Source organism: Sciurus carolinensis, chromosome 12 (assembly GCF_902686445.1).
Source record: "Sciurus carolinensis chromosome 12, mSciCar1.2, whole genome shotgun sequence".
In the NCBI taxonomy this organism is placed as follows: domain Eukaryota; kingdom Metazoa; phylum Chordata; class Mammalia; order Rodentia; family Sciuridae; genus Sciurus; species Sciurus carolinensis.
The window spans coordinates 103,336,473-103,359,809 of NC_062224.1; the positions used below are offsets into that span (position 1 = coordinate 103,336,473).

Here is a 23,337-nt window from a genome sequence, read left to right on the forward strand (position 1 = left end):
TCCTGTCTGCAAGGGCTGATTGGGAGGAAGGGCAGGAGGGGTGGGGAGGTGCTGGGAGCTCCGCAGGATGGGTGGACGGGCACAGGGGAGGACCTCTGTTCACCTGGCAGCTGGTAGACTTGGAGAGAAGGTGACAGATGCTGATGGCAGCTCACCTTGGGCTACCTGTGAATTGGACCAGGCTCAGACTGCTGTCACTTCACAGCAGGGACTGCTGGGACTCAGCAAACCTGAGTCCCAAACCTGCCTCTAATAGCGCAAGGGTGAGTCAGTGGCCCTAGGTCAAGCAGCTGAACTAAGTACCAGGCAGTAACTTCTGTATCATGGTCACTCTTGTCCTTGTTTAATTTGCTTTAGTATTTTTTTATAATTCCATTTAAAATCAAGGAATCATTATCTCATACCATCTCCGATCTCTGAGATGAAGTACGTGAGGTCATTCTGCACAGGGGGCCGTTCCTCTCCAGGGGTTGTGGGGATATGAGGGTTCAGCTGGGCATGAAAGAATTTGGGGGAGTTTGCCAGGATTAAACTCTGCTCCTCGTCTGCCAGTTGCCTGCTCGTTCTCCTTTCTCATCCTAACAATCCTCATTTTTCACTCCCTGCTTACCACTATTTAAAGAGATTCTTTTTTCTCTGTTAATGTGCAGAGCTGAGCCTTATACTGACTTTCATTTCTCCCTGGTTGTTAGTCTGAACAAAGTTGATCAGTGTTCAGACACGTAGGGTAAAACTTTGCAGAGTCACACCTAAAGCCCAGAGGGGGCCGTTCTCTGGGTGATTCTGATGTCAAGGACTGAGGAAGGAGCACCCTGAGGCAGGCCCCGACCTCATGTAGTCTGGACAACAGCTCTGTGATACAGGGGAGAAAATTGAAGTTCCCACAGGGAGCAATGTGCCGGAGCAGCGGCAGCTCAGGGCACCTGAACTATTATATAGGGGCAGGGTGGGGGCGAGGGGAGTCTGGTCTGCCTGAGATGGGTGGAGGGAAGAGTGACAGGGGACCCAGGGAAGCAGTAACACTTTGTTTTTCACTACTTTCCTTCCATTGTCTTGCCTTTTAACATGCATTGGTTGAGTGCATCCTGTATACTACCTGGTAGAAAACTAAGAACCAACATGGTACCATCAAACGCCAAGAGGCCTCATTTAATGGTGGGAGAGGGCACGCCTAGGCAAGGGCAAGCTGTGTTTTCTGAAGGAATGGAGCAGGTAGGAAAATGAGCGAGAGAGAAGTGAACAGTCTGATGGGTGGCTTCTGACTGGGGCAGGCGCTCTCGGCTCCTCTGTCCAGTGAGACCGTCCATGCGCTGGGCTTGTTCCCACTAACCGCCCACTCTGCTCACCCTTTCTCTCACATAGGGTGGTATTGGGGTCTGTGGTGTGGCCTGAAGGTGGTGGGGAAACATTAGAGAAAAGTAGGAAGAACTCTTCCCTGACCCATAAATCTCCTGAGTATCAGGCTCAAAATATTTCCATGGTGTTTGGTTTTCAGAGTTTGAGCGAAGATCACACAGCTAGCCAGGGACCTCCAACATCTTTAGCCCTGCGGGCTCTGTCCCCTTGAGGACCTCAGGCCTTGGCTTAATAGGCAAAGTGCCTCATGAGCAGGCTCCCAATGGCCTGTAGTCTCTCTACAGGCTACTCTCTCACCTGACCCTTAAAAACAAACCTGCCCTTCCCAGATGCACCTCACTTTTGCACACTGGATCACCTCCCTGCTGGGTCGCCCGGCTCTCGAGGCTACCTATGCCTCTTCAGTCGACCTGGGCACGAATCCTCCACAGAGCCTTTCCTGGCCTTGGGTCTGGCTGTGGAAGGCTCACCTTCATGTTGTTCTGCTGCCGACGCTCACCCCAGAGATTCCTTAAGGCCTGAAGGGTCACTGCTGCCTTTACCAGCCTGCAGACTCCTGGGATTAGGCACATCCTCTTCTCCACTTTTCTACTTCCAGGGCCTAGCACATAATAACTGCTTAGCAAATGGTTCTTACATCAAGCATGAATTTTTAATCCAGGGGGAGAAAAGTTTGATTACAATTCCAACTCAGGAAGACTTCTCTTCCTGGATGTCCCCTAGGTGCTCCCTGTACATACACATCCAACACCCAGGTCATCCTCTCCTCCTCAGATATCCTCTGCCTTCCGTTTCCCTCACCCCGATACTCAGAGGCACTGCCACCCAGGTTTAGACTTCTCCATCTCTTCCCTGTCCCTATCAAATCCAAATGGGTGGGACCAGCTGCTCTCCCCCGCCTCACTGAGACTTCCTCAGGCAGTCTCTCTTCTCCAGTCCAGGCTACAGCCGTGTCCCTCCTACTGTCCTCACCCCAGCCCCTCCCTGCTCTGGCTCCTTCTCCGCCCTGTGCCAGTCTCATCCACGAGGCACAGATCTGAGCACTCTGTGGCTATATTAAAGCCCTTCAGTGGCTCACTTTTGACTCTAAGATGAAGTCCAGCTCTCTCATGTCATGGAAAGCTCTGTGACCTGACCCAAGGCCCTCTCCAGAATTATCTCCTGCCCAACTGGCCCTGACCCACATCACTGGCTCTTCCCTTCTTGTTATCTGTGTGGCTGCACATGCTGTCCCCTCTGCTCACAGTGATCTCTTTTTCTTTTTCTTTCTTTTTTTTTTAATTGGGGGCTGGTAGGTGAGGAGAATGTCAACTTTCGAAATCTAGCAAAAGTAGCAGCTCCTCGGTGAACCCTTCCCAGGCATCTCCACCGATTCTAGGATGCGCTGTTCTTACCCTGGTTGTAAGTCAGGCATGGCATTGTGACTAACCTCATCACAACCTCTTCCCTTCCATTAAGCTGAGCTCTTCAAGGTCAAGGACCATACTGTTCACTTTGATAAGATGGGGCAGAACAGAGCCCAGGGAGGCAGTTCGCTGCCCTGCCCGGTAGTTGGAATCTGGCCCGTTCACCTTGGGAAGTCATTTTAGCTTAAGTTTTAGTTCATCTACAAAACTAGCATAACAAGAGTGCCCCCTTCACAGGGAATATTGAATGAAATAGAAGTGTTTGGCACATTGATGTCCCACGGATATTGACTATTATTATTACTACCTGATCCCCAGTACTTAGCATGGTGCCTTGTATACAGTAGGCCTTAGCTAAGAGGTACTTACTAACTTTGAATAAAATGGCAGAACCAAGATTCCAACCCAGGATTCCAAATCAGCTTTTCTTTCTAGTACAACTACTTCAATTTTTTTTTTTTTTTTTTTTTTGTCTGATGATCAGAGCATCCCAGAATCTCAGATGAGAAAATATAAGGTTGGAGACATTAAACAAGCCCATGTAGCAGGGAACAGGAGTCACTCAAACCCAGGTCTGCCAGTGATTTTCTCAAATAGGTGCCAATGGCTTCCAGATCTGAGGAAGGACAGCTCATCTCTCACCCTCTGCTGCCCCCCTGTGGCCATTCCAGGCAACACAAGCTTTTTCCTTGGCACAGCTTGACCTTCATCGTTTAAAAAAAAATTGTTCTTTTTAGCTATACATGAGAGTAGAGTGTATTTTGACATATTATAAATACATGAAGAATAACTTATTCTAATTAGGGTCTGATTATTGTGGTTGTACATGATGTGGAGTTATTATTCATATATGAACATAGGAAAGTTATGTCTGATTCATTCTACTGTCTTTCTTATTCCCATCCTTTCTGCCTTCACTTCATTCCCCTTTGTCTAATCCAATGACAGCTATCACTTTAAAAGTTTGGGTTCTTTATTCAGAATGATATCTAAGTGGCTATAATTTGTTTCAATGCAGTTTTGTTAATCAATTTTAATTAACACATAAATTTCAATTAAATCAGAATTATTAGCATACCTGTTAATATGACCCAGTGGGTACAGGAGTTGAGCCAAGATTTCTTTAGCCCACAGAGCTGAAATTAACTTTAAAAGTTGAAGCTCTTAGGTAAAGAGAAAAGGTGTTCAGGCCTATTAAGTGTTAATCTCTAGGTAATTCACTGTTATCGAATGCTTTAAATTGGTCCAGTAATTCAAATTGCTTTTGGAAAGAAAAGAAAGATTGGAAATTTAAATAACTGAGGTGTGACCAGGTATTGGAGTTGGAGTTCCCATCATTTAGGGAAGTTATCTCCTGACATAGCGTTGGTGATTTCCAAGCTGTGATTACTATATTTGATTTAATACATAATTACTTCATTTAAACTCTGAGAAGAGCAAGAATGTGTGGATTAATCCTTTATTGGTAATGCATTCCCACTGAAGGGCTAGTTCGGTGCTGGCAGTATCATCACCTTAGCTCATTCCATCTTGTCACTTCCACGGGGCAACTTCACAGACAGCATGGTGAGTGATTCAGGCAGCAGGCTTAGACTTAGGCCACTGAACCCAGCCTAACTTACCAGCTGAATAATCTCCATAGCATCGCTCATTTCTTGGAACCTCACTTTTTACTATAAAATGTGAATAACAATAGTATCGCCATCAGTGCACTTTTGGGAAGTCAGAATGAGAAGAATTTATGGAAAGCATTTATCACAGGGCTCAATAGCACGTGCTTAAAAATGGTAGCTACTTGTATGTGACAGGCACTAAATTTCCCATGTATTAATTTCTGTAATCCTTATAATATTCCTATGAGGTGACTATTATTATTATCACCCTCATTATTTTACAAATGTAGTAACCAAGGACCAGAAAGTACATACATTCCCAGATTCAAAAAGTTGGCAAGTAGCTATATTAGTTAGTTATTGCTGCCTAAAATTGTTGGAGATCATACTCACACTGCTGATGAGGGAACTTCAGTGTTCTGTTTGATTCAACTTGACTCCACGGTCTTCTCATCGAGATCTGAGAAAAAGGTTTTTGGTACCTTCCATGAAGCTCATTCCCAATCCCTGTAGTCCAGGGGTCTTTTTTGGTCAAAGGAAGGAAAGAGGGAGGACACTGCTCAATTCTGACATCTTGGGTATAGGAAGGGGCAGCCAGAAGGAAGGAGGACGATGTCCTTACCGTTTGACTTGGCCTTGTTTTTTTTTCCCCCCTCCCCAGTTTAGGATTCCCACCCACTCCTAGGCCTGCTCTCCTGGGTCCTTGTGTTATGGGGCGCAACTTAAGAACAGACCCATCTCCACTGAGAAGTCCAAATTTGAGAGTCTTTATTAAGCCGACCGGCTGACTGTCTCATACAATGCCCCCAAAAAATGGCTGTTGGGAGAACAGTCCCGAACATAGGGTTGTAGGGATTCTTATACCAAAAATCACATCAATCCTAAGTGTCTGTTGCTATGATTCGAAATTACAAACTAACACATGAGATCATCAACAGAGGGGGAAGTGGGTCAAAATGACCCTTACCTAGGTAGAAACTAAAGAATGGTTACTAACATCCACACAATCACCGTTCACATGGTACATTGTTTAGGAGCAATAGGAATCAAAAGAGAGCAATTTTACATTACATAAGAATTGTCATTTTGTATTGCTAAACTTGTCATGCTAAGTAACTGATGATGGAGACAGAGGTGGGGTGTTCCCACAGGAGAAGCTAAGCAATTGCTGATGGGTACAGAGGCGGGGTGTTCCCATGGGAGAAGTTTATTTCCTACATAACATGGAGTCTCAGAGCAAAATGGAGTCTGTCTGGCCTATAACATTCTCATGGAACCAGATCTGTCGGCCCATCACACTTGGTGACTCCTTCTTTAGAATCTGGATCTTAGAAGCCAGCCCAGGGGCTGGGGTCTCTTTGTGGACAGACAGATCTCTGCTGGGGCAGTGGTCAGACTCCTCCTGTCTTGGGCCACCTCCTCCTTGATTCTCCTGGTTCAAGATGGCCTGGGGATTTTCATAGTTCCCACCTCATGCTGACCCACGGGACTGACGCGCCTCTGTATCTCCACGTCCTAGCTCCTGCCCTTCCCCGGGAGGGGTAGTTGGTGCTAGGTACCTCTCCTTTCATCCTTGCTGGGGGACATGACAACAGCACCTACCCCCAGCAAACAAGGTTTTGAACTAATAAATGGTGATTTCCTCTCTGCTTGACCTTGACTCCGAGTTAAGGGTTTGGTGAAACGTGATAGTTCTCCTCCATTATTCATTGCATTTCTAGTTCTTGTGTTAGTATTTTAGAGTTTTATTGTATTTCTGCTTTTTCTTATAAGGGTCCCCATATCCTTTCTGGAAGTGGGTTTCTAGAAAACGTCCACTGAATATTTTTCAAACCAGAGTAGCAGCTTACCTCTTAAGAACCAGTTAGCCGGCCAGGGTGGGGCACACTTGCAATCCCAGTGGCTTGGGAGGCTGAGGCAGGAGGATCACAAATTCAAAGCCAGCCTCAGCAATGTAGCGAGGCCCTAAGCATCTTAGTGAGATCCTGTCTCAAAATATAAAAAGGGTTGGGGATGTAGCTCAGTGGTTAGGCACCTCTGGATTCAATCCCTGGTACCAAAAACAAGCAAACAAACAAAAAAACTATCAGAAATACCTATGTGGGATCTGGTCCAGTGTCATTTAAAACTCTCCTCTAGGAAGGAGGTGTCCGGGTAAGGGAAGTAATATTTAGTTTTCCAAAATGATCCATTCAGACCAGTTGAATTTTTTCAAATGGAGCTCATTCCTCATTTTGTAAAATCAATAAATGTTTGGAACTATGACTTAACTCTAAAGATGAGAAGAGAGAAAACAAAAATTAGAAAAATGATCCCAGTAGTGGGCAGCTACCAGCCATATGTAGAGAATGTCAGCAGCCAGTAGACCAGGTCGTCCTTGAACACGGCGAAACAAAGCAGAAGTAAGGCCACTTCCTAACGAGGGCTGCGCGGGAGGCGGACGAGATGGCTGTGCCGCTACAGGAGTAACCAGATGTCCTCCTCTCTGGCTCCTGTGAGCTTTTGCTGCTCCTGAGTCAGTGCCAACTCCGACTCCCCTGTGCTCTTTTTTTCCTAGACTATGATAATTAAGGCGACAATCATCAAATTGCTCCCTCTTCCTGGCAGCACCCAACTGGGAACATAACCTCAAGTCACCCAACACTGCCCAGACCCTGGAACAAGCCCCTGGCTTCCTTCTGCTAAGATGCCCTGTGTTCCTGGGGTGAGTTCTTCCTGGTGGCACAAGTTAGTACACCTGAGTGTTCTCACTACAGGTGTGTTCCTGCACACGTCCGTCAACCTGAGTAGAAAGGAAAGCATTCTCCTGGAGTCTGTCAAATCTTCTGCTTAGGAGAGACTAATATCCACCTGGCCTCTCTGCTACTGTCCTGATCTGGACCACTTTGGCTCTCACTGGGTTATGGCAATACCCTCTGCGAAAAGAAAAGCAGCAAATTTAGTGGAGGTTTTTTTTTTTTTTTTTTTTTTTTTTTTTAATTTAAAATTTATTTTGGTATTCCCTCCAAAAGTTGAACCCTGGGGCATTTTACCACTGAGCCTTTATTTTTTATTTTGAAGGCCGGGTCTTACTAAGTTGCTGAGGGCCTTGCTAAGTTGCTGAGACTGGCCTTGAACTTGTGATCTTCCTGCCTCAGGCTCTCAAATCCCTGGGGTTACAGGCCTGTGCCACCATACCTAGCAATTTAGCAGAGTTTAATTGAGCAAAGAATGACTCATGAATTAGGCAGCCCTGAAAAGCAGAAGAGGTTTAGAGAACTTGAACCTGCAATGTGGTCAGGCAGCATTTATGGACAGAAAATGGGAAGTGAGGTAGAGAGGCAGCTCGATTGGCTATAGCTCGGCCTTTGCCTTATTTGAACCTGGTCTCAGGAGGTGGCCACCTGTGGTTCCTGAAGCTCGGCTGCTGATTGGCTGACTCAGCTATTTGTTACAAAAGCACACTGGTAAGTTATGGGTTCAGAGAGTTTGCATACAGTTAGGATGTGGTTCACTCTGTAGGACGCCCAAATGGAGTCCACATTTGGTTTTTAACACCTCCTGATTTCTCAATATTTACCTTTACTTCCACTTCCCAGGTTCTTCTCAACACAGCACAAAAATGATCCTCTAAAAATATAATTAAGATTATGTTACTCCTCTATGGCAACACTCCAGTGGCTGTCATCTTGCTCAGTGTTGTAGCCAGAGCCCTTACCTTGGTCCCCAAAGCCCTACATGACCTGATCCTCCACTTCTCACCTTCTCTCCCTCACTCTGTTCCAACCTCACTGGCCTCTGTGATGCTCCTTGATCATACCAGTCCTGCTCCTGCCTCAGGACCTTTGCACTCACTGATCCCTTTGATTATTGAGCTTTTGCCAAGGGATTTACATAGCATGCTTCTGTATTTTCCTCAATTTTGTGCTCAGCTGTCACCTTTTGAATGAGGACCTCCTCAACTCCAAGTAAAAGCACGTTCCCTACTCTGCCATGTTTAACCCTCCTGATTCTACTTTATTGTTCCCTGTAGATTTTCATCATAAAATAAATTTATGACTTACTTATTTTGTTCATTGTCTGACCTTGTTGTTCTCATTACCATTGTTCAGGTAGCAAAGCAGCATGTACAGAGCTGAAGTTTGAGGGCACCGGATGGTAGCAGCCATGATGTCCACCAGGAGTTAGGGATAGTCAGGGACTGCATATTTCATAACTGAAATCCTAGAAAATGTTGGGTTTTTTTTTTTTTTTTTCCTTCTTTCAATTGTTTATGATCTCCTTCTACAAAGATGCAAGCTCCGTGGAGAACTGCAGGATTGCTGGGCAAAGCACTGTATCCCAAGCGTTTACAGTAATGACTGCCAACAGAGCCAATGCTTGGCAAATAGTAATTAAGTGAATAAGGGGGTCGGTGTTTATTTTCCCTTCTTTCCCGCTAAGAAGACAAGGGATTTGCACAAACATGGAAAAGACACCAGGGTGACGCATGGAGCCGGCTGCAGCAGCCCACCAGGTTGAGAGGCTGCAAGGTGACATCAACCCAGTCTCCAGCTGTCAGAAGAGCCGTGACTCCTCCCCGGGAGCTTCAAGTGCCCCGGCTGAGCCAACCTGCGCGTGCCCTCTGCTGTCTCCCTCATTCCTTTCTTGGCTCCGCCCTGAAGGCTGAGTGACGTTCCAAGAGGAAATGTTTTCTCTCGGGGAACAGCCCTCTAGGATTAGTTGTTGCAGAAAGAATGACCGGGGAGGACCCTGAGCGTGGAAGGTAAAATGGGCAGCGGGAGGAGAGCTGAAGGCGCGCGAAGTCACTTTGAAAAACGCTTTGCGCTTTGGGACTGGAGATGGAAGGGGCTGGGGCGGTGGAAGGAGTGGGCAGAGCGGCCCCTCCCAGGAGCCCCGGGGACCTGGGCCCTTTCTTGCAAGCTGTGACAACCCAGGCCCTATTTAGTTAAGTCCTCTGTAGATTCTAGGGTTTCTCTGATCACAGGGGAAAATGAAACTGAAAGCAGGACTTCCTTTTCTGTACTCTGTTTTGCTCAGGATTTCCTGATTTTCTTTCCTTCTCTGCTCCTTTATGGATTCCAGCTCTCCTTCTATTCCATGTGACCGGGACGGTCTACACTAACTTTGCTTCAAAGATTTCACTGCCGGCTGATCGTGTTTAAGTTGCACAACTGATTAGATCTCAAAAGGGTTGGCTCTGAGAATGCTGTAACCGGTGCCGTTATTTAAATTTTCAGAGACTGACTTGATTGAATGAGATCTTGGGTGTTCAGAGCTGAGCGCAGTTGGACGAAGGTGACAGGCCTGCCACTCTGTTTGTGTAGTACGGATATGCAATGGGTGGGGAGGTTAAGATTCATTACATTTTTTTTTCATAAAGGGACATGATTAACTCTGCAATTCATGGAGTGCCTGATATTTGCTACATGCTGAACTTTAATGCACTTTACACACATGACTGTGTTTATTATTGTCCCCATTGGAGGAAGTTGGGACTGAACAATCTCAGATTACACAATCAGGAAGTAACAGTCAAAAGTGATACTACCACATCCTCAAACTGAGAGCTCACTGGGTCAGAATTCAAGTTCTTTCCACTCCTACTTTGAATAGACACTCATAGGTGTACAAAGAGGACATGCACCCAGTCAACCAAGGTAATAAAAGACATGCAAATGAACAAAAATCATGAGGTACACTTTTCCTATTAAATGAGTTTTTTAAAAGAAACTATCTTTTGTTAGTAAATGCTTATTTAATGTTGAAAGAAATTTGTTAATATGGATTAAGAATGCTAAATGCAACAAAACTTTTGACCAGTCATGCAGTTCTTTGAAATCTACCATAAGAGCTATCAAAAGTTAACGAGTTAAATGAGCTGAGTTTTTAAAAAATATTTTTAGTTGTAGATGGACACAATACTTTTATTTTATTTATTTTTATGTAGTACTGAGGATTGAACCAGTGCTTCACACGTACTAGGCAAGCGCTTTATCACTGAGTTACATCCCCAGCCCAAATGACATTCATTCAGAATTATTTAAAATTTTTAATTAAAAAATATTATTTAAAACATTAAAAAAGCAGTCATAGAGAAATGAAACAACTCTATGATGGCCTATTACATACCACTAAAAATGTTTAAAAAGATTTTGTAACAGGAAATTTTGTATTGACATTAAATGGAAGGAAGCAGGATGCAAAGTTACTTACCCAGCATGATTATGACTGTTTTTTTTGAAGTCCACAGAAATATAGTAAAATATTATTCATGACTGTCATTTAGATATATACACAATATTCTGTAAGTTAGAAGTTCTGTAATAAGTAAGTAGAGGTGTTTACAACAAGTTGCTAGGAAAACTAATGTCTGTGATTCAAATGTGTTTTCCCTGTTCTGAAAGGACACAGTGCCTCCCTTGTGTCCAGGTGGGCTGTCAGAAGGCTGAGAGCATCCTTCTTCCTACTGCTGGCTGCAGCCAGGTAATCCTAGTGTGTACGCCAAGCCTGTGATCAAGTCCCAAGGAGAAAAGCTGTCATTTTCTGAAAGAAAACACAAAGAAGTTGCAGCCAGTGGCCTTTACCACCATGGAGACCAAGGATGAAAAGGCCATCCAGGAGGAACCCACGTCCTCCAGCAGTGGGACAGCGACAGTGGAAGACAAGCTTAAGGTGATTAAAGCTGTTAAAAAGGAAGATGCAGATGTCAGTGAAATCCAGCAGTTGCTGGACGGAGGGGCTGATGTCAACTGCCAGGAAGAGGCGGGCGGCTGGACGCCTTTGCATAATGCAGTCCAATGTGGCAGGGAGGACATTGTGGATCTTCTGCTCCGTTACGGTGCCGACCCTCACCAGAGGAAGCAGAATGGGGCCACTGCCTTCATCATCGCTGGCATCGTGGGAAACGTGGAGCTGCTGCAGCTTTTCCTTTCCAAAGGAGCAGATGTCAACGAGTGTGACTCTAATGGCTTCACAGCGCTCATGGAAGCGGCTGGGCGTGGTCACGTGGAAGCCCTTCGATTCCTTTTTGAGAAGGGAGCCTCGGTGAATTTGCATCGGAACACCAAGGAGCACCAGAAGCGGCTTAGGAAAGGCGGGGCCACCGCGCTCATGGATGCTGCCGAAAGTGGCCACGCAGAGGTCGTGAGGCTTCTCCTCGAGGAGATGGGGGCGGACGTCAAGGCCAGGGACAACATGGGCAGAAATGCCTTGATCCACGCTCTTCAGAGCTCCCCCGATAGCCATGTGGAGGATGTTACCCGCCTTCTGCTGCGTCATGGGGCTGATGTCAACGTGAGAGGAGAGAGAGGGAAGACGCCCCTGATCCTCGCGGTGGAAAAGAAGCACGTTGGTTTGGTACAGATGCTTCTGGAACAGCAGCACATAGAGCTTGATGATACCGACAGCGAGGGCAAAACAGCACTGCTGGTTGCCGTGGAGCTCAAACTGAGAAGGATGGCGGAGCTGCTGTGCCAGAAGGGGGCCAGCACCGACTGCGGGCCGCTGGTGAGGATGGCGAGGCGGAGTTACGACCATTCCCTGGTCAACCTTCTCCACCAATATGGAGCCAAGGAACAGTTCCACCCGCCTGCCGAGGACTGGCAGCCTCAGAGTTCACGCTGGGGACCAGCCCTGAGAAAGCTCCACGGAATGTACCGCCCTATGATTGGCAGACTCAAGATATTTATGGATGACGACTATAAAATTGCTGACACTTCTGAAGGGGGCATCTACCTGGGTTTCTTTGAGGAGCAAGAGGTGGCTGTGAAGCTCTTCCCGGAGGACAGCGCGCATGCAGAAAAGGAAGTCTCCTGTCTGCAGAGCTGCCGGGAGAACAGTAACGTGGTGACATTCTACGGGACAGAGAGCAACAAGGGCTGTTTATATGTGTGCATTGCCCTCTGTGAAGAGACTCTGCAAGAGCACTTGGATGTGCACAGAGGGGAGGCTGTGGAGAATGAGGAAGACGAGTTTGCCCGAAATGTCCTACTATCTATATTTAAGGCTGTTTTTGAACTGCACTCGTTGCATGAATACACGCATCAGGATCTGCAGCCAGGCAACATCCTGATAGGTGAGTCCCTGTCTCAGTCTTTTTGTGTGCTGCTAAGACAGAAGGTCACAGACTGGGTAATTTAATAGAGATTAAGTTCGTATGGTTCTGGAAGCTAGGAAGTTGGGGCTGTGTGTTAGAAGAGCGATGAAGTGTTCCAGTTAGGCCCCTTGGGATGCAAGTGCAGAAAACTCAACTCCAAGTGACTTCAACAATGAAGGAAGTTATTGGTTCCAGTTACTGAAAACCATCCCTGGATTTCCATCCACACCCTGTCTGCCTCTTCGGACTCACGTGAGCTACTTCCTGACCTTGTCCCTGTTCTCTGGACCCTTGGACCTTCTTTCCATCAGATTGGAATTCTCCAGGTTCCTCTCAGTTCTGGGAATTCCAGTCTGGAATTCTACTTAGCTTTTTAGTCTAAGTGTTTCTTCCTTAAGAAAGACCTCCCAACACACGCTAATCATGTAGCTTCCCTATGGCTAACGAGCAACCAACCAACAATGCTCTACATCCAAGACTGTCTTGGCATGGCGTTCCCCTAAATTAAGCCAACCAGCCACAGCCCACCTTGACATTTTAGATAGTAATCACAGAGCATCCTGTATTTGCTAGTATTTCCAAAATTGCAATGATTTTCACATTTATTTGTGTACTTACTCATTTAATATCTGTCTCCTTGTTTGGAGACAAATCTTAAACTCTTGGATGGTGTTCTTCTTCCCCCATCATTTTGACTCTCAATAAACACATTGAATAATTTAATGAATTCATTTTGGTTGAGCTCTTGATTCCCACAGTTTGAATGTCTAAGTTTGGAATCAAAGGGGTTCTAGAGGCAAGTCATTGCACTGGCCCTCATCTTGCTTGGGGTTACCCAGTCTTCTTTCTCTGACTCCTTCAAGCCAGAAGCAGGGACCATATCCTGAGGGATAAATCACTACCCTCCTTTTGTCTTGTTCCTGACCCCTCACATCCACCATCCCTCTGTCTGAGGGCTCAGTTGCTTTCTTCTCGGGAAGAAGAACCTGAGGGGACAAGGAATCAGGGACTCATCAAATGCACATCACTGACCCTTGGTAACTGCCTAAATTGTCAGAGTGGCAGTGGATGATTGGCTTAGTCTATGGATGGCTCTGCCAAGATGGTCTTGTGTGTAGAGTCTTGCTGGCTGCTGTTTGTTAGTCATAGGATGAACCCTTAACTCTCTCTCTCCAGCAGCTGCTTTACAAATCTGTCGTGCTTGCCTCAGGAACTGCACAAATGGGAAGCTGATTAAATTTATCTTCATCCTTTCCTACTCTCTGGCCTGGAAAAAATAAAATTATATCCTGCCCCTGGCAGATCCCTAGTAAATCAAATGTTAACTGCACAGGACAGTTTTGGAGGCGTAAATAACATTATTATTTACCTTCTTCAGAGAAGATGGATTATACCTCATGTTACATGTTTATTTAAATCAATTGACTGTTGCATCATGCAGAACGAATATTTTCCATGCGCTTCTTTGTACTATCCCTTAGATTCCAAGAATGCTGTTCGCTTAGCAGATTTTGATCAGAGCATCAAGTGGACTGGAGACCCGCAGGAAATCAGGAGAGACCTAGAGGTAATTTCTACAACCCGGTTTTCTTTTTCTTCTTTCTGCTTCCTTGTTTGTTCATTACCTGAGTGCCTATGGCCAATTAGAGGAAGTTACTTTTTAACCAGAAAGGAAAGAACTTTCAAAGTCCCTGGCTCCCAACACTCTGTCTTGCTCACTATCCTCCTCGGCAGTCACTGGCACGTTCTCGGGCATCTCCCACAGGGCTTTTGCAGTGCAGAGGAGAGGCGTGATGGCGGGGTCTGTGTGGCACTACCTGTCACCATGGCCCTTTTCTTGTCTCTTATTATCTCTCTCTCCCTCCCTAGCTAAATAAGTAACTAAATTGAACATTCTATTCCTTTTTTCTGAATAATTCCAGGAGGTATTTCCAAATATGGTCACAATTCCTTCAGGAGGGATTTTCTGCCTAAGGATAAGATGAACGAGACTTCTTTTCCCACTCTGTTCAAACTCACGTGCTCAGTTCCAAAGAACGTTAGCTATTGAGGCGCCAAGAAAACTCCAGGAAGGAATGGGGTCCATCCCCAACTGGAAAGAGACAAAACTTGGCCTAAAACTTCAATTCCCTGACATAACTGTTGCTCCTGACAGGACATGGAGCCTGGCCCTGCAGACCTAAGCCCCTGGTGGATCTGGCTCCTGTGGGGCAGTTCTTTTCTGGAGAGTAGCCATGGGCCCTTCACCCATGTGTCTGGCCTCTTGGTTCAGCAGCTGCAGATGTCAGCTCCTCCCATGACTGGTGCCTAGTGCAGGGGTCCTAGGCTGGCCTCCTTCTCTGTCTCTTCTCCCTGCCATGGTTTAACCCCTGGACCGCACTGTACTGTTTCTCACCTGGACAGTCTCTCTCATCTGCTGCCTTATGTAGGCCTGGACCCAAGATCCCAGTTCCCAGCCAGTCCCTCAGTATTTAGCTTGTTTAAAACCTTCTCCCTTCTCTAATTTCTCTATATTCCGTCAGTTCCTTTGACACCCAGCTCCAGCCTTACCTCCTCCACGTAACACCCCCTGAAAACTGTACCCTGGGATTACCTTTTAAACTGTGTGGACTGTACACTGCTTTGAAGAATTCCATGCATGAATCTGTGTCTTCTTTCCCTAACAAGCCTGAAGGCTCCTTCCAGCACACACTATCCAAGCTTACCAAAATCAAGAGGTTCTTCATAAGACCCTTTGGCTTGATTTGTGGTTTTTGTGTAGGCTCTTGGACGGCTGGTCCTCTATGTGGTAAAGAAGGGAGAGACTCCTTTTGAGGAGCTGAAGGCTCAAAGCAATGAAAAGGTGGTTGAACTTTCTCCAGATGAAGAAATTAAGGACCTCATTGATCACCTGTTCTGTCCTTGGGAAACCGTGAAGGACCATCTGGGTGACCTTCTGAGTCATCCTTTCTTTTGGACTTGGGAGAAGTAAGTGGAACTCAAGTGTGAATCTCAGGCCTCAGAATGGACAGGGTGGGGTGGTACTGGCAGGGGTCAGGGCCAGGAATCGGCAGATCCAGGCTGTTCTCTCTGCTTGGCATATACAGCTGTGTGACCTTAGTAAGGCGATTTAACCTCCTTTATTCTGGTTTCCTCTTCTGAAGAATAGGGGAAAGAAAGAGCTGCCTCTTCTATCATGCAGAATTTTAAAAACTTTATTGTCTTTATTAAAATCCAAAATCTAACAGTTTTCTCTTCCTGCAAATGATGGGAAGAATGGAATGACCATGATGATTTTGTCCTTCTTAGACGCTATAGGGCACTTCGGGATGTGGGAAATGAATCTGACATCAAATGTGGAAAAACTAAAAGTGAGATCCTCAAACGACTAAAACCTGGGTCATCTGAACCTCCCAGAAGTTTTGACCAGTGGACATCTAAGGTATGAACAATTTCTGTGGTGCAGGTGTTATTTGGAGATGAATCCATGTGATATTTTATGTTTTTTTTTAATACCAACCAGGAAGTGAAAGGATGATCATCCCTCCCTCCCTCTCCATCCAAGCCCCCCATCTCACCCCCAGCTCTTTCAGGTCTCTGCTCCCACTTCCAGAGACCAGCCTGTGACAGACTCCTGTTCCAGCTCCTCTGTGGGATGTCCTTGACCCAGCCCAGGAATCTTTCTCTCAAGCCTGGCCAAGGACCTATTACCATAGTGACAGCATGACTGATGGAACAGAGCCTAACGGAGACTGATAGAGCACACACTCTACATGGGGCACTTCCGCCCAGGGAGGCGGTTACCTCCTTTGCCTATGAATGCCTAGCTGTGGGCATCCACATACAGACCCACATGCTGCCCGAAGAAGCACACTACACAGAAAAGATGATCTTTCAAATTCTCCCTCTTCAAGAAAATCCGCTTGATTTGAACTAAGTGTAGTGAGTTCTACAGAATCCATCAGCATCTCAATCTGGCCTTCAGCATCAGAACTTTCATTAGGGTGAATTAACAAACATCATATAGGCCAAGGCAGATGAAGCTGGGCAGACAAAGCAGAATATGCCCAGTCCTTGTGGGGCTGGATACCTGCAGAAATAATGCTGTGTGACGTGGGCTGGGTGCCCCACAGACTGAGAGATCCATCCTGAGGCCTTCAACTAAACCAGCAGCTTCCCTGCCCCAGGCCTCTGCTTCCCCCATACTCTTTGCTTCTGGTTCTCTTTTTGCTTTTCTGCCCTCGCTTGTCTCTAGACTACATCTTGCACTCGTAATGGCTAGCTTAGCATCTGCTTTCTTTGCTAATCTCTAAGTTCCACCATGTCTGCTGTCTCACTCGCCTGAAGTAGGTCCGCCATGACTCTTTGCTAAATGAACATCTGTAAAACTTTATCTCAATCTTATGGAAACAGAGACATTTAAACTGGAGCAGATGACAGGGACAGTTGACAATTATGTAGCTCTTGACTACTATGTGGTGGCCATAGTTCTCAGGACTTGAAGTCACCATGTTTAATCCTTAGAAGAGCTTCTGTGGTAATAATCTGTTTTGCAGATAGGGAAGCTGAGGCATAGCCAAATGGTCTTTCAAAGGCAGAATGAGTAAGGGGTGCAGCAGGATTTGAAGCTGGGAAAAATGGCTGCAGAGGTGGAGTGCTTAAGACACTTCAACCCACGTGCTGGGATGACCTCAACTCCACCAACTCCTTTAATCGTGGAGGAAAGCGAGGCCCAGAGGTGGTAGCTAAAGTCCCTGGGCTGGGGCAGCGAGAGATTGGCAAAGCTGGGAAGAAACACCTGTCCCATTTTTTCCTAAATGCATTGGTTCTTTTCCCTAAATTTTATTGACTTATATTGGATTTTGATTGAGTTCAAGTCTTACCTTGTCATTCCCATTTCATTTATTTGTTTATTAGTACTTTACAGTTATATGTAATGGTGGGACTCATTGTTACATTTTCCTGCATGCACGCAACATGATTTATTCAATTTTGTTCCTGAGTACCTCCTCTTTCCCTACCCTTCTCCCCACCTTGGTCCCCTTCCTCTACTGGTATCCTTCCCATTTTCATGAGATTATCCCTCTCCTTTTCTTCCTTTCCCTCTCTAGCATTCATATAAGAGAAAACATACAACCCTTGACTTTCTGAGTCTGGCTGATTTCACTTAACGTAATGGTCTCTAGTTCCATCCATTTTTCCTGCAAATGACATAAATTCATTCTTCTTTATGGCTGAGTAAAACTCCATTGTGTATATATGCCACATTTTCATCGTCTGTTCATCTGTTGAGAAGCACCTAGCCTCGTTCCATTCCTAGTCTTTGAGGAAATTCCATACTGATTTCCATTGGGGTTGAGTTAATTTACAAGGCCAACAAAATTGTATATAATTGCTCTCTCTCCCCCTCCACATCCTCTCCAGCATTTATTATTTGCATTCTTGATTACTGCTATTCTGACTGGCGTTAGATGGAATTTCAGTGTAGTCTTGATTTGCATTTCCCTGATTGCTAAAGATGTTGAATATTATTTTTTTCATATATTTGTTGACCATTTGTATTTCTCCTTTTGAAAGGTGTCTAGTTCTTTTGCTCATTTATTGATTGGGTTATTATTATTATTATTTTGTCATTAAGCTTTTTGAATTCTTTATATACTTAGGCTTTTACTTTCTTGTTGATTTGCATGACTTGCTCATTTTCGTGGTCACATGGTTGTTTTCAAGAGCACATGTCTAGTGCCCGAGTTTTCCAGACCTTCTACGGCATGTGTTTCCCAGCCTGTCCACACCATCACCCTACCCTGCTCAGCATTCTCTCGAATACTCCCACAGAGAGCACTTGGGCACTCTTGGCAGGGTCCCCTTAGGGTTGGTCCAATCACCAGTGGCTCTTCTTAAGTGACTCTAGCTTCATGGTTGTTTCAACTTCTTCTCTTACCCCAAACTCTTTCCAAATGTGGGGATACCTACAGGGTGGCAGACATGAATATGAAGATGTAATTTTGGGACACTAGAGGCAAAGAGAAGTCTTGGAAATATACTTTAAAAAAACAGACAAAAAAACAACCATGCTAACTTTGGATGTGGCCGCCAGGCCTGCTCTCCATCTGAACAAGCCTCTTTAAGGAGGAAATGTAATCAAGTGTGAATTTGGAGGGACAGCCACAGGATAAAAATATGCATAGTTTAATGAGCAGATTTCCTACTGTAGTAGTCAAAGATGTTTTTAACCATGTTTTAATGTATTTAACTTCTTATGAAAACAATTCACTTGGAAAATTTAGGCACAAATTTAAAGCCACTTCTAATCTGCCATCCAAACAACTACATTTGACATTTTGGTGTAAAGCATTTACTTGCATTCTTTTCTTTATATTAATTTGTGTTAGCAAAGAGTAAAAGGCACCATATATTCAAATGTATATTTTGCCTTATGGTATTAACATGTCATCAGAATTTATTTGTGTCGCCACTACATTTTTGTGTAATGTTTCATTTTTTAGATTGACGAACATGTTATGAAAGCCATGAATAAGTTCTATGAAAAAAAAGGCAATTTCTACAAGGACACTGTGGGTGATCTGCTGAAGTTCATCCGGAATATGGGAGAACACATTAATGAGGAAAAAAACAAATGGTAAGGTTTTTTAGTTTTCCATTCTTATGGATCGTAAGTGAATTGAGAGTAACTGGCAGGGAGGATCCTGCAGCACTGTGACCCTGCTGCTGGAGAGCGAGCAGTTCCGGATGGAGCTGCCCAGGCGTCGGCTGTCGGGTAGGGCAGCGGGTACGTGACCTTGAAGCAGTATCACTGTCAGACTACACCTGCGTGGAGGAAGGTTTCTGTGGAAGCCATCGAGCCCTCAGACAAGTGTCTGTTGAAAGCAATGGCTGAGGAAAAGAGGATCAGCTCACGGGGGAGCTCCAAAGAAGTGTATGAGCTTCTGGTGGCTCATCCAAACCTCCCCAGAGCTTGCATGGATGTGCTGAAGGACAGACCAAAAGACCCCAGGAAGAGCAAAGCAGCCCAGCGAAGGGCTCCTGAATTCCCTGCTTTTACCAAACCACTGAATTACCATTTTTCCTCTTGTTGATAGTTTTGTCCATAAATTGAAGTTTCTGGTTTGCCCATTGACAACTGTTTTCATGTGATATTAGGCTCATTTTGGAGAGAAGAAAGGTTGCAGTGTTTACAAGATAGTTTTGGTAAGAAACGAGTTTATTTCAGATCTGTGGTGCATGGTTATACATTCCTAAATTATGGTTAACTAAAGTCTCTAGTCATTTCTATAAAGAGCAATGTGTCATTAAACACCTGTTTATCAGAAAAAAAAATCCAATTCTAAATTCATATCTGCATGGAAAGAGGGAAATTTATTTTGATAAATGCAATTCCTCTGCTCTTTTGGGAAAAGGGAGATCACTGTGGTCTTTCATCCTCCATCTTAGCTTTTGCTGTACCTCACTGAACAGAAACTAGTGACTTCTTATGTGACTAACACAGGGGATGGGACAGCTGGAAAAAGTGAATGAAGAGTTATAAAAGCCTATCAAAAGTTCCATGTTAGTTAAATCAGTTTTTTTTTTTTTTTTTTTTTTTTTGCAAAAAACATTAGCTGCAAACTTATGTGCATACACAAAACCTTGCAGTTCAGGGATCTTTCAGATTTGGGGATTGTACATAAGGGATTGTGAAATTGTATCATTTCCATTTTATGAATGAAAAAAACTGAGGTTCAGAAAGATCAAATGGCCAAAGTTTGCACACTTACTAAGGAGTCAGGACATGAGTCTGGCTCTGTCACTTTCCCAAGTCCTTTATTCTGCCGTGGAAATTAAGAGAGCAGAGAGTCTCCTGGACCATATGCTGTGAAGTGCTGAAGAAGATCTCGGGCAAGCATACCAAACCCCTTGTGTTTCATTTCAGGATGAAGAAGAAAATTGGAGATCCTGCCTGTTATTTTCAGAAGACATTTCCAGATCTGGTCATCTACGTCTATAGGAAGTTACAGGACACAGAATATAGAAAGCATTTTCCTCAGACCCACAACCCAACCAAGCCTCAGTGTGACAGAGGTGGCCGCAGAGAGGCTGGCCAGCCCTAAGGGCTGAGTCTTTCAAGTTCAAGGAGCCACTTATGAGCTGTGTGGTTCCTGGCAATCACAACTCTCTGAGCCTCTGAGCTACCCCGGTTGCTTGTGAGGGATGAGTTGGACAGCATGTGTCAGTTTCTGGCACAGGCATGCCACACATTGGTAACAAAAGCAGTGTATGTCCAGACGACACTAGTCCATTATAGTGGGCGAAGCTTATTGGCAGGGACTGGGAGGGCACCCTGCTAAGTTTCCTCTTGTCTACTTCAACAAAGGAACAAGTGCCAAGACCTCTCGGGCCACGTGTTTTACAATGATTATTCATTTAATTCTCTGAATGACCTCACATAATAGTAACCAGAATTTATTATCCCCATCGGAGGACCTGAGTCTCAGAGTAGCTCAAACTTGCCTGAGATCATACAACCTGCACAGAGCAATGCATAATTGAGTGTGTTGTTATCGTTACCTCTTACTTGGGTACTTTTAAAACTTAATTAGCAGCCCAGGGCTTCCTTGGATGAGACCCTAAAGGAATATGCCAAAAGAATCCCAGAGGCTCATTCATTCACTCACGTGTGTACGTCTAGGTACTAGTTGTGTGAATTCATTCCTATAAGCACCTGCACTGGTGTTCCATGACCTCAAGGTAGTAGCTCTCAACTGGGGCAATTTTGCTCCTCAAGGGGCATTTGTCTGTGGCTGAAGAAGTCTTTGGTGTCACAACTCTGGGAGAGAATGACACTACTGGCATTTAGTAGGTAGAGGCCAGAGGTGCTGCCAAACATTCTTTGATGCACAAGACAACGCTCCCCCTACTCCATTATGAAATACCCAGATCCGATCGTCAGCGGTGCTGGGATGGAGAAATCCTGTCCTAAGGCGCTGAGACCCTTCAGAACCGGCTAGGGGCACCCAGCAGAGGAGCGACTTGGGATTTCTTTTCTTGCTGCTATGTCTGTAATGGAGCAGCTCCTTCTGCTGTCGACCCCTTGGGAAGTCCCCCTCCACCCCCATCCCATGCCCCACTCCCTGCTCAACACATGCTTCCCTCCACCCAGTAGCTTCGATTTCCCGACTGGAATTGAAGTTCCTGAGGGCCAATGACCATCTATTTTGGAATTTGCGTCTTCACTGCTTAACAAAATAGCTGTCTCATGGTAATGCTCAATAAATAGCCATTGAATAATTACTATTTATTATTGATCATGTACAAAGAAGGAGCCACCTTTGTACATGAATAATAATGCTACTTTACATGTTTTATGGTGCTTTCCAATTTATTCATATCTCATTAGATTATCTCATTCGATTTTCAAATGAGATAATCTTGTCAAGTAAGCATTGAAATCCTTGTTTTGCTGATGGGGACTCTAGGGTTAGAAATACTTTGATGCACTCTAGGACATAACCAGGGAGTTGCCACTGTCTTTGAATAGATTTTCCGGCACTAAGTTTGGTGTTTGTTCCACTTACCATCATGGTGGCTAAGCTAAGACAGAGCTTTGGAATGGGAATATGATAGTATCTTAGGCTCTCTGTGTAAAGGAGGTGTTCAATGCTGGATAAATTGTTGTGCTAAAGAGAGGTAAGATGTGCTAGAAGAAACAAACTGAAGGACTTTTTAAAAATGAAGGTCTTATGAGCAGCAAGATTGCTTTAGGTTTCAAAATTAAGTATTGGTTTTCTAATATATAATGAATATTTGAATATGTCCGTCAAAATGCCCGTGTGTGAAAGGTACTCAATAAAATTTTGAATCATCTTATTAAATTTGATTTTCTTTGAGTGACACTTCTACTTTGGAGACTACTAAATAAGCAATTCCAGAACGTTTTAAGCAAGGACATCTTATTCTTTAAAAATGTGAAAAGGAGCCTATTTTCAGGCCTCCAGTAATTCTGGAACAATGTAGGTCCTGGGTGTTTTCATGCGGAGAGAAGGAAAGAATTAGTAATTTTACCCTCTGCTTATACTCTCCGAGATTTTTCTGTTGGTGCTCTGCAAATATTTCCCGTTCAGTTGTCATTACCACAACCAATTTTATTTTCAAGCACATAGCTCATATTAGGCCCGGTGATTCTGTGCCTGGCTTGCCATGCGGAGGAATCAGTGACACCCAGAACATACTGGACAAGCAACATAGGTGAGATGCTGATGGCAGATTGATAAAGCTGCCACTTGCTGAGCCCCTTCTGTCTTCTCGTATGTGACGGCCAGCGGTGTCCTTGACTGTGCTATGTGATTATTCTCATTCTATAGAAGAAACAGCGAATGCTCAGGAAGGCTCTTTAAGATGCCCCAGAGTCCACAAGGTGGTAAGCTGAGAGGCAGGATGCCAACCCAGGTCCGTGAGTCCGTAGGTGCGGTCTTTCTGGATGCCAAAGAGTGAGTTCAGACAGGCGGGACCAGTCACGGTTCAGATGTACAAGGGCTTTCGTCCATTCCCTTCCAGTGAAGCCTGAGAGGTCAGCATTACCAGTGACTGTCACAGAGCCAAACCCCTGGGTCCTCCCTCCCCCCAACACCGGCCTTCATTAACTTCACAGCGGCAGGTGAGCCCTCGCGTCCCCTGCGTCCCTCGAAACTCTTCTTTGGCAGCCTCTACCCCGCACTCACCTGCCTTTCCTTCCCACTAGGTCCTGTGCACAGCATCCTTTGTCAGCTCCTTCTCTGCTCAACTGCTAAATATTGAGTGCTCCCTACCTAATCCTCTTTTTGACCTTTGCCCTCAGATGATATTTTTGAACACCATGACTAACATCATCATAGGACAGGCAGGGGATTTCCGGGTCTTGAGATTTAACTTC

At 45.1% G+C, this 23,337-nt stretch overlaps 1 protein-coding gene across 2 annotated transcripts; it reads left to right on the forward strand.

The window, feature by feature from the left end:
• Nucleotides 1–9,023: 9,023 nt before the first annotated feature.
• Rnasel (ribonuclease L) lies at nt 9,024–22,255 on the forward strand. 2 transcript variants are annotated; one of them, XM_047520830.1, is made up of 8 exons: nt 9,024–9,119; nt 10,762–12,431; nt 13,934–14,019; nt 15,214–15,419; nt 15,741–15,873; nt 18,938–19,071; nt 19,593–19,640; nt 20,362–20,498. In XM_047520830.1, exons 2-7 carry the CDS (start codon nt 10,946–10,948, stop codon nt 19,633–19,635), a joined length of 2,088 nt encoding a protein of 695 aa, XP_047376786.1. In that variant the 5' UTR covers nt 9,024–9,119; nt 10,762–10,945; the 3' UTR covers nt 19,636–19,640; nt 20,362–20,498. The 2 variants fall into 2 exon arrangements, with proteins under 2 accessions (XP_047376786.1, XP_047376785.1); XM_047520829.1 differs by lacking the exon at nt 19,593–19,640 and having other exon boundaries at nt 20,362–22,255.
• Nucleotides 22,256–23,337: the final 1,082 nt, after the last annotated feature.

Excerpts from the sequence above, each read along its gene's own strand:
- Rnasel (XM_047520829.1), top strand. The coding sequence starts at position 10,946 with ATGGAGACCAAGGATGAAAAGGCCATCCAGGAGGAACCCACGTCCTCC. Across the intron at positions 12,432-13,933 it reads GCCAGGCAACATCCTGATAG|ATTCCAAGAATGCTGTTCGC; the intron begins GTGAGTCCCTGT and ends ACTATCCCTTAG. Across the intron at positions 15,420-15,740 it reads TTCTTTTGGACTTGGGAGAA|ACGCTATAGGGCACTTCGGG; the intron begins GTAAGTGGAACT and ends TGTCCTTCTTAG.